Source organism: Toxoplasma gondii, chromosome IV, assembly GCF_000006565.2.
Source record: "Toxoplasma gondii ME49 chromosome IV, whole genome shotgun sequence".
NCBI classification, from domain to species: Eukaryota; Apicomplexa; class Conoidasida; order Eucoccidiorida; family Sarcocystidae; genus Toxoplasma; species Toxoplasma gondii.
This window is the reverse complement of record NC_031471.1, coordinates 1072227-1082055: the sequence shown is the minus strand read 5'-3', so window position 1 is coordinate 1082055 and position 9829 is coordinate 1072227. Positions and strand designations below refer to the sequence as shown.

General features: G+C 52.0%; 1 protein-coding gene across 1 annotated transcript; it reads left to right on the top strand.

Moving 5' to 3' along the window:
• The first annotated feature begins 896 nt into the window (after window positions 1-896).
• TGME49_319300 (hypothetical protein) lies at window positions 897-9713 on the top strand. The gene is made up of 8 exons (XM_018782944.1): window positions 897-3739; window positions 4315-4481; window positions 5245-5398; window positions 5829-5936; window positions 6243-6335; window positions 6909-7382; window positions 7965-8285; window positions 8531-9713. The coding sequence occupies exons 1-8, from the start codon at window positions 2459-2461 to the stop codon at window positions 8966-8968; spliced, it is 3036 nt and encodes a 1011-aa protein (XP_018638017.1). The 5' UTR covers window positions 897-2458; the 3' UTR covers window positions 8969-9713.
• Window positions 9714-9829: the final 116 nt, after the last annotated feature.

Here is a 9829-nt window from a genome sequence, read left to right as displayed (position 1 = left end):
TGATCTGCATGTGACTGCTTGAGCAGTGTTGCTCACGTCCTTCCTAGCTACTGAAAAATGCACCGACATACGCCCTTTGTGAGTGTCATCAACCACTCATAGGCGGATAAACAGAAACGGCAGGCGTGGCGTTTCCGTGGACCGCATTTGCTTCTCCGTGTCACATCGTTCGCTCGATTCGTGAGGTCAACAGTGTGCTACAACATGGAACTCAAACAGGAAAACGGATACTCAGACTGAATTTGTATTCATGCTTAGATGCCTGAGCCTGCCTTGGCAACTTGTCTGGTAGCCGTCATTCTAGGCGAGGGAATCAGCGACGGCTGCTTGGTGGAGCAGAACTTCGGGTTCCCTGCATGCTAAGACGTTCATTCAGTGACCGACGTTTCTTCTCTCAGGTTGACGAATCTGTGCAACCTCATGAACGAAGCGGTGCGACCTTCAGTATCGACCTGTCTGGCAAATCAGCCGCCGAAACACAGTCACAGCCTTTCTACTGAATCACAGCTCCCTGTACTCGCAGATACCCCCACGCATACAATCTGTAAAGACGAGGAGGGAAAAGACTCTGCTGTGCTGCATCACTGGAGTCGGGGCTGAATTCGTGACTGAACGCCATTACGCAGGGAAATAACTGCATATCTCGCATGTCGCTACCGGCCAAACACTTCTGTCGAATGCCTTCTGACTAGCAAAGCCGCAAAACGTCATGGTTGGTAGCCTGCCTGTTCAATACATTCATCTGCGCTCGCTGATACATGTTTGCTTACGTCTTTTTGAAGAGACGCAGAGACGCATATATATATATATATATATATATATATATATGCATTGTGGGTGCAGGTACTCCGTTGCTGGGACCAAAAATAGTTGCTTTTCGTCGTTTCCGGATTTTTTCTGCATAAGGGTACCTAAGCTACTGACACTCAAAAGAAATTTGCGTTGCACCTGCGGTGACTTTTCTCTGTGAATCCTCCGTCGAAAACAGCCGTTGGAATGACAAAGCGGCGGTGGTTGTTGAGTGCCCAGCGCTCCAACAGGTGCAGCTGTAGTTGCTTGACTCGACGGACAATGACAAGAAAACCCTACGACGATACACGCCTTTACCGAACAATGTGGGCATTTATCGAAACAAGCAAATAGCACTCTGAGCGAGGAGTCGGAATGGCAGACCCGCCGCTGGAAGGAAGGAATGCCTAGAGATGAAAGCGTTGGTGCCTCAGCGTACTGTCGGCAAGCCCCATTGGTACGCAGGCGGACACGCCGAGTTCCCAAAGAAAGGCCATTTTGAGTAAGACGCTGTCTTTCCTTAGGAACTGTAAATGTGTCTTCTTACCAAGGAAAGCAAGGAGAACAAACTTTCCCTTCAAGATACCGGTATTTGGAAATGGATCTTTGCCCCTCGTGTGCAGGGCAAAGCAGAACGCGAGTGACCCTCGTTCGGACCCTCCGGACTTTTCTCCTCTGTTCTCGTTCACTCTAGACTCGGTCCTCTTCCCATTTCGTCTTTGTTTTTTCTCGCGTCTTTGCTCCGCTTCGTTCGTCCTCGTTTCGTTCCCTTGCGTCGTCCGCTGCATTCCCCCCTGCGGCTCCACGCACAAATCGGTTGTGGTCGTGTCGCGGGTTTCTTCGAAAACTATCATTTGTATACGAGCTGTACATCTACCATACTATTCGTTATAAGGTCTCTTTTTTACGAATACTCTGTACATGATAGAGGGAGCGGATTGCTGCTGGCCTGGCGCCCGTTTCTTAGCTGGATGAATGCGTTCCACGCCTACCGTAGTACTACCAAAAGCCTCTTCTTTTGGATAGACTGTCTTCCTGCCGGGTCCCCCGTTCAAGCACAACTTTGTCTCGTTCTTTCTCTCTGTTGCAGAAATCCAGTCGCCAGTGCCCTTGCCTCTTCGCTGCTGTCGTTTTTCTTCCACTCACAAAATATCCTCAATTCTGGCCTTCGAGCCGCAACCGTGTATACGGGGTCAAGTCCGAGCATAAAGGTGGCCAGTCAAGGGAGGAGAAGTACGCTCCCGAAGTACCGAAAAGCCCTTCTGCTTTTCTTCGTCTTTTTTGTTATTCAAGGCAGTGAAGGTGAAATGGAACTCATGGTTTCTTTCCAGCGAGTCTTCTGAGCCTTGCGTGTAGGCTTCTCTCTAGTATACTCTTCTAATGTAAAATTAGCTTGCCGCTTTGTCTCCTTTCCCTCCACATCCACGACGTCCCCTTCCTTCTGCCTCAACTCCTTCGCTGGGAGTGCTCTCCTTTCTCTCTTCGTTCTACGCCGTTCCTTCCTTCCCGTCGTCTGCGCAGCTTTGCATCTCTTATCCTGCTGCTCTCTTGTGTCAGTCTTCGTCCTCTGCGCGCGCTGCTTCACCCCAGCTGTTTGTTCTCTCGTTTTTGTTGACCCTCGACGTCTCGCCGCATTCGTTTTCCTTCTTTTTTTCGCTTTTCTTCCACGATGCCATCTGCCTCTGGCCACAGGTCGCTGTTGTCGAGGATTTTTGAGTCGCCGAAATGTCCGTTTTCGCAGTTTCTCAAGAAGAGAAGGAGAGCCCAAAAGAATCCATTTGGACAAGATGTGCGCGTGCGTGCGTCAGCTCGAGATAAGCTGGTGGGCGCCGTGCTGTGGAAGCTCCGGCCGATATCTGCTCTCGCCTTCGCTGCGGGCTTCTACCTCCTCCTCTGTTTTGACCAGTTCAGTCGCAACCTCATCGTCGACGAACACGGCTTCTCTCATGGTGTCCACCACTCGACCTTCGTGGACGACGCTCAGATCTTCCGCATCAGAAATGCGATCCAGGAAGCGGCTCAGGAGGAGGCGCGAGACCACGAAGAGCTCATGAAGACTGAACTGGCGAGGCTGAAGGAGGAAGCGAAGAGACGCGCGACAGGCTCGGGGGAGGGGTCAGGGGCTGCGTCGACTCTTCGCAGCCTCCTAAAGAAGGACTGTCTCCCCTTGAAGGATGCCCAGGCGACAGCGTATCCGTTCCTCTACCTTCCAGAGACTCTCTTTGTGAGTTCGTGTGAACAGGATGAACTCCCGATTTCCAGTTTCGACAAAGGCACCGAGTTGCTCAACCGGCCCCCGAGATTCCTCTGTCGCCTGCTCCACCTTTTCTCCGGTGCCGGCTTAGAGGTCTATCTTCAGCCGTTTCTCCTTCAAGATGAAGGGCAAAGTCATTTTACAGACTTAAGTGCAGACACGCAGCACGACGAGAATGTCATCTGCGGGACATGGCACTACAACCTCATTGCGATCTCAAAGAGCGACCGAGGCGACAGCCGAGATGCCTTAGGAGTCTTCACTTCCTTCGACTACTCGCTCCTCCATCTCCCCTCCCTCGTCGCTTCTTCTTCGTACTCGACTCTTCCTTCAGTCCCAGGCGCCGGTTCTGTGGCGGCCGTCTCCTCCGCTCTAAGTGTCTTTCTCCAGCATGCAGCCCCGTGGCTAAGCAGAGACGTCTTCTTCGTCTTCTCCGACTTCCGCCTCCCCTACGCGGCGGGTTCCCGCGCGTGGCTGTCGGCTTATATTCGGTCTCAGTCGTTCTTCCCTCGTCGAGGACTGCTCCGGATGGCTGTGGCGCTGGAACCCGATCGAGAGGGGACAGAGCGAGAGGAGGGCTTCCGCTTTCTCTCGCCGGACATTGAAGGCACCGACGGGCGGCTGCCGAACCAGGATATCGTCAATGTGTTCATGGCTGAAGCCGCACGAACTGGAGTCGCTGTGAAACTCAGAAATGTAAGCATCTTTTCAAAACTTAAATTTTTTGTAGAAGTGACCCGTCGCAACACAGTTGCCGTTTCGACAAACGCACGCACACATCTAAACACCGGTTCTACCTAGAAACAGATGCCCAAGTCACAGACAGTGTGTCTGGGTGTGCAAGTTCAAGACTGCACATGTATGTGTCAATTGCACACTTGTATCTGCATCTTTCAGGCGATGGAGACGTACGAAAGCATGACTCGCCGTACACCTTATTTTCTACAGCTGTGCGTATGTTCGCACCCTCGCATGCACAACAGTATGAGCATCTGTCAATATGTATATATATATATATATATATATACGTATATATTTATCCATTTATGATGTGTGTGTAAACATGAGAGTGCACGTGTGTATTGTGTTGCGTGCTAATACATTTTTGACTCTTGTCTGGGGGAGTCGTGCGAATGGATTGATGAGTGAGTGGTACCGTTATTTTTCCTTCGAGTTGAGTCGGGCATTCGCCGCGACGCGAGACAAACTGTCCTACTGAGGCGAAAGAACTCAGCTTTTAAGGGTCCCTTTCTTTCTGTTGTTTTCTTTAGACGTGGGAGTATGTGTTTCGCATGGCACGGAACTGGGGCGCTCACCGCCCGCACTCTGCTCTCCTGGAAGAAGCGATTCCCACGTTCACCATCGTGGCGAGAACCGGCGGCGGCAGAGGTCGAGTCGCCTCAGACGCTCCTCTTTCCAGATGGGGCGACTTAGCCAGGTAAGCAAAGACGAAAGGTCAGGGAGGAAACAGTGAGGCTTTTCAGTTCCTCGACGAGGTCGCCAGCTTTTTTTCCCCAAAACGTAGCGAAGGGGATGTGCACACGCGATGTGGTTGCACGGAAATCGAACGGAACATGCCCTGACTGCATGTCTGCCGCCTGTTCTCTTTGAAGTTTTCAGCCCTAGTTGAGAGATCTTTTGCCATTCTTTCACTCACGTTTCGAGGGCTTCGGCTTCGTTCTCTATACCACCTTTTTGCTCCGGGTTTGGCGTCATCGTTCCTCTGTCCCGGTGACCGGATAGGGGTCCTTGTTGCGGACTCTTACGTAGACGCTTGTGCGTCGCATGCTCTCAAAAGTCTCTCTTCTTTCTCGCGTGCTGCATCTCTCCCGCGCTGCGTTTGACCTTGCAGACGACTCTGGCTTGTCTCTGCTCAGGTCGATGCTCGGGTCGAGGGAGCTCAGAGAGAGGACTGTCTTCGTGTCTCCTCTGCGTTTCATCACCCCCTCTGATGATTGCTGGTGCGGGTGTGGAACGGTGGGGCAGGTGACACTCAGGAGGTAGCAAGAGGGTGGTCCTGCTTCTCGTTTCTTCTCACTTGCCGCTCTGAGCTGTTGCACGTGGGAGACGTGAGAGAGGTCTGACCGAGGTCGACAGGCATCCGGTTTCGGTCGCGTTTTCCTCCTTGCGCGTTTCTCGGTCTCAACGGAAGCTGGGAAAGCTTGCGATCGCGTGGCGTTTGCCTTTTTGCTTGCGTTCAGAGTGCTGGAGCGGCTGACGCGAAGCGAAAGCAACGTGCTGCAGACGCTGCACCACTCCTTCAACTTCTACTTCTACGCCAGCAGCCATGCACACGTCTCCTCAGGCGCCTTTCTGTACCCGGTCTTTACCATGCTTGCTCTGCTTCTCATTCCCGTCAGTCACGTTCAGACACGAAACAGAAGAAATGATGAGGGCGAGTTTGGAGCGACGGCAGGGGAAGAGCAGGAAGAGAAACAGGAGACACCCGGGCCAACGACCGCGTCGGTTTTCCTTCTAGTCTACAGTGTTTGAGGACGGGGAACGAGAGAGAGAGTGGCAAGAAGGGAGTGAAGGGACAGCCTCAAGAAAGGATGAGGCACAGTTGAATGATATGAAATGGAAGAAAACGTGGGGCATCCCCGCCGTCTTAGCTAGCAGCTGCTAAATGGAACGCGGCCACTGACAGACTTTCAAATGGCGCGGGCTCGGCAACACATACCGAGGGGACGTTTTTGTGTCGCTCGGGCCTTTCGTTCTCTTCGCCGGTGGCGGTGCTCTTCATACTGCGCGTGGAGTTTGCCCTTTCCCCCTCTCCCATGTGCAGATTCTCTCGTCTCGCGTCATGCGTGACATTCGAGGCTTCCTCGCCGCCATCGCTCTCCTTCTGCTGGCATTTGCATGCAGCCTCCCCGCCCTCATCCTTGCTACGAGGGTAGGAGGACTCCCCCCCCTAAGCTCCTCTGCTTCGTCCCCTCAGATCGATGCGATTGCAGTTTCCTAGTCGAGCCGGTTTGTGGCGTGTGCTCCTCTCGCGTCAGCGCCTCTCGCTTCTCCATCTTGCTGAGTCTGGTTCGTGTTCTCAGGTTCTGGGTATCTCTTGTGCTATCTGAATCTTTGTGTCCTTGATGGGCTTTCGCGCGCCCTGCAGATGATTGCACATACCCACGCACTGTCACCTCCTGTCGATACCTTTTGCATACCTCTCTGCGAATGCGTGTGGCTGGCTTGTCTTATATAGCCGTCCGTTAATTCGCTCCTCTTTGGCGACCCACATGCACTTGTTCCCTCATGCGCCTCGTGGCAACGAGACGCGTATCTCCAGTATAGTCAGGTAAGACGCTCCTGAACTGTGTCAGCATTTCTTTTCGCCGTGATGCGCCTAGTGCTTGTGCACCCGGTGGGCGCCGGCGCACGAGTGAAATTTTTATTGCTCGCATGCGAGGTTTCGGTAGCGCGGAATGCAAGGCTCTTCGCCGCGCTACATCGGTTTCTTCTACAGATACTCCCTTACCTTTTTTGTGGGGGAAATTGGCTTGACTGAGTTGAAAGAAGGTGTGACATCTCGCGCGTTCTTCCGTTTCATCTACGATCTCACAGTGACGTGTGTGGACGCGAAAAACACCGTGCACAGGGTACGACCCTTTCGCTTCTGTGCAACGATGGGCTCTGCCTTGGGTCCTGAATCTAACTCATCGTCCCGCCATATAGCATTCAAGTCAATTGAAGTGTGTTAGGTTTGGTGTTCTGTAACAATTGATACAATCTCGTAACCTTACGACGCCCGACGAGATCCGTCTCCATGGACGCTCACGTGCCTGCCTTGTCGCATGCATGCACGGTTTGTATGAAGCGTCAGTCGCGTCATTGGGTTTGTGTTTTCTGTGGTTGTGTTTACGCTCTTCAGAAAGCGAGCATCTGGCTGCAGGTTCTTTTCATCTTTTATTTCCTTCTGCTCACGTTCGTCATGTGGCTGGGTCGCCGCATCAACGCCCAAAGAACAGCGGCCGGAGAAGGCTTTCCTGCGTCTCTCGGGGGGGCAACTGTGACGGATCCGGCGATTCTCTGGGAGACGCCGAAGCGCGAGAAGACAGAAGACGAGAAGGAGAAACTTCGCGAGGCCAGGCGCCTAGCAGATGCACTCGAGCGCGTACAAGAGATGGAGAGGAAGAAGAAAGAAGAAAAACTAGTGGCAAGTGGCTCTCAAGAGCAGAAGCAGCAGGCACACGTCGAAGACCCGCATAAGGAAGAAGAGCCGGAGGAAGAAGACGAAGAAGTCGAAGCCGCCTGGCAACCTCCGAGGGCGCCCCCACCTTTGTGGCTGTCTGTTCGGGGATTCTGCGTCCGTGTTTTCGCTGTATGGATTATTGTCATGCTCACGGTGAGTCGCTTCGTTCATGGACCGCAACCAGATGTGCTCGCCCCCCATTTATTACCTTCCCCACCCCACAATCGGACTTGTCGCTGAAAGGCACTGTAGGTGTCACGAGTTTAACATCGATCGCTTCTTCTTGTCTCAGTCTGCTCCCTGAAAAAGTCACTCTCCCCACATTTTCAGTCACGGTGTTAACCACCTATTCAGTTCCTCCAGCCGCCTGTCCGACTCTTCTTGTGTTCTTCCGTGCTCCGTGTTTCAGAGCCTCCACAACTGGCCTCACTGTGTTTCCCCTTGTCGTCTAAATGCCAATCAAACATGCGACGTTTAGGTTTTCCATGAAATATATTTGGAAGGAGAGGCTTGATAGAACTACCGTAACTTCATAATATTTACACCCAGCAGTAGCAGTTATACTATAGAGGACTCGATTAGTATCCATACATACCTGCCGACTAACACTAGGAAGGAGACTGCCAAAGTGAATATCATGAAACTTGTACAGCTTGTATGTAGATGTTGGTTTTTCAAATATACGCAACCTCGCACTCGGTGCATGCGTTTTCTTTTCTGCTTTTCGAACTGCAGCTCTACAACTGGGGCCTCTCTGCCTTCCTCTCGTGCCTCATGGTTCCAATGGCCTGGCTGGTAGTCCCGCTCGGCTACCGAGCTGCGGAACCTCCCCGGCCTTTTCTCGAAGAGAACAAGCAAGACACAGAAGAAAAGAACACGGAGAAGAAGGACTGCGGAGAAGATCAGAAGGGTGAAGACGAAGAGCTGAAGCAAGCAATGGCGAAATGGAGAAAACGATGCATAATGGTGAAGGTGGCGACGCTGCTTCGGAAAGTGGTTGTCGCCGTCGTCCTTCTCGGTGTCCTTCTCTTCGTCTTCGATTCAGATGTCATAAAGGTTCGCATGCCGAACAGCGCTGCCTCAATTCCCTTTTGTCTCTCCATCTTGTTGCCCCGCTCTTGCACGCGTTTGCGGTTCTTCGCTCTCCGTGCTCCCGGAACCTTTTCTCCGTTCTTTTGCCTCTGTCTCCGCTCTTCGGTCACTCGCTGCTATTCCCCTCGAGGACTTTCCGTGTTGTCCGCCACGCCTAGCTTGAGGTCTCTCTCACCGGAATCGCTTGTTTATATTTGCTTTTTCTTCAGGTTTATCGAACGGGCCTGCAACAAACAGCGCAGGAACTCGCTTCGTCTGTACACGAAGCGCTTTCTACTCTCCAGACTGAACACCTTCCATGGTTTTCTTTCCTTCCACTCAACTTCTTGGAGTGGCTGCGCGCCGGCTCTGTCTTTCGTCCTCTCTCATCATCTCCTCCGCAGTACCCTCTCGACTCTTCCTCTCTCTCCTCGACGTGGGGAGAACCGCAGGCCTTGTCGCGCGACTATGAAAACCACATGCGTGCACTGCTGCCCTTAGGGTCGGCTTGGTTGTTTCCCCAGCAACCTACTTCGTTTTTGCTTTTCCTTTACTCCATGGCACGCGACTCTGTCTGTGTCAATACAGCGAACTTCGCCACATTTCTCTTCGGCCTTCTGCCCTTCTCCTTCTTCCTGGTAGCTGTCTTTCTTGTCCTTCCTCCCTAGAGCGTTCTAGAAGCGCACTCAGAGCTATTTTTTTGCAAGTTCCCCAACGCCCAGTTCATGTGTTCAAGGCCTCATGTGCGTTTAGTCGCTCGAGCTCGTTGGCATGTCCCGGTCGAGATATTGTGACAGACAAACCCTAAACAGATATGGATACATATGCGTGTGCCTTGTTCACCAATATATATATATATATATACATATATATATATATATATATTAATATACATATGTATCCGTAGGTGCGTGGGGGATTCGCTTTGTAAGTATAGTTGCCGTATATCGACTGGTCAGTCGATTCACCTGTCTCTGCCTCTGTAGGTGTGTACCTAGGTGATCTGAAAATGCCAGTGCATGCAGTTATCCTTCGCTGAGTTGAGTTGACGCTTATGGGAGGTTTTCTCCCCTGACCCTCTAGACGTGTATAGACTTTGCGTGCCTGTGTGCGAGACGCATTTTCCCCTTTTTATACTGACTTGTCGCATCACGTGACATGAGCCGGATGTACTGTTTTTCAATTTTTGGCACACAAGACAAAGAGGAGAAAACTATCAAGCCAATGCGGCGAGAATTAATGGCAATCCCTTGAAGGCGTCTCAGTGGAAACGCTGCCAGCTTTCGGGCCTCGGCAAGTGGGGACAGGCTTCTGCTTTCGTTACACCTCTAGAGAAAGACGCATGCGAAAAGTACACATGCCCCGGTAAAAACAGCGTGTTGAATGGACATCTGTAGGTGTATTCATTTTGGGACGCGGGTGGATAAATATCGACGGCTGCCTTCATATATAGAGAAGCCTCATGTACGCCAAAACGCATCTGCAGGTCTCTGTGGAAGGGTGTTAGCTTCAAGAGAATATCGTTTAAC

Coding starts and splice junctions, on each gene's coding strand:
- TGME49_319300 (XM_018782944.1), top strand. CDS start 2,459: ATGCCATCTGCCTCTGGCCACAGGTCGCTGTTGTCGAGGATTTTTGAG. Junction 5,399..5,828: donor TTGCTCTGCTTCTCATTCCC/GTCAGTCACGTT, acceptor TCCCATGTGCAG/ATTCTCTCGTCTCGCGTCAT. Junction 5,937..6,242: donor CCCTCATCCTTGCTACGAGG/GTAGGAGGACTC, acceptor TGTCTTATATAG/CCGTCCGTTAATTCGCTCCT.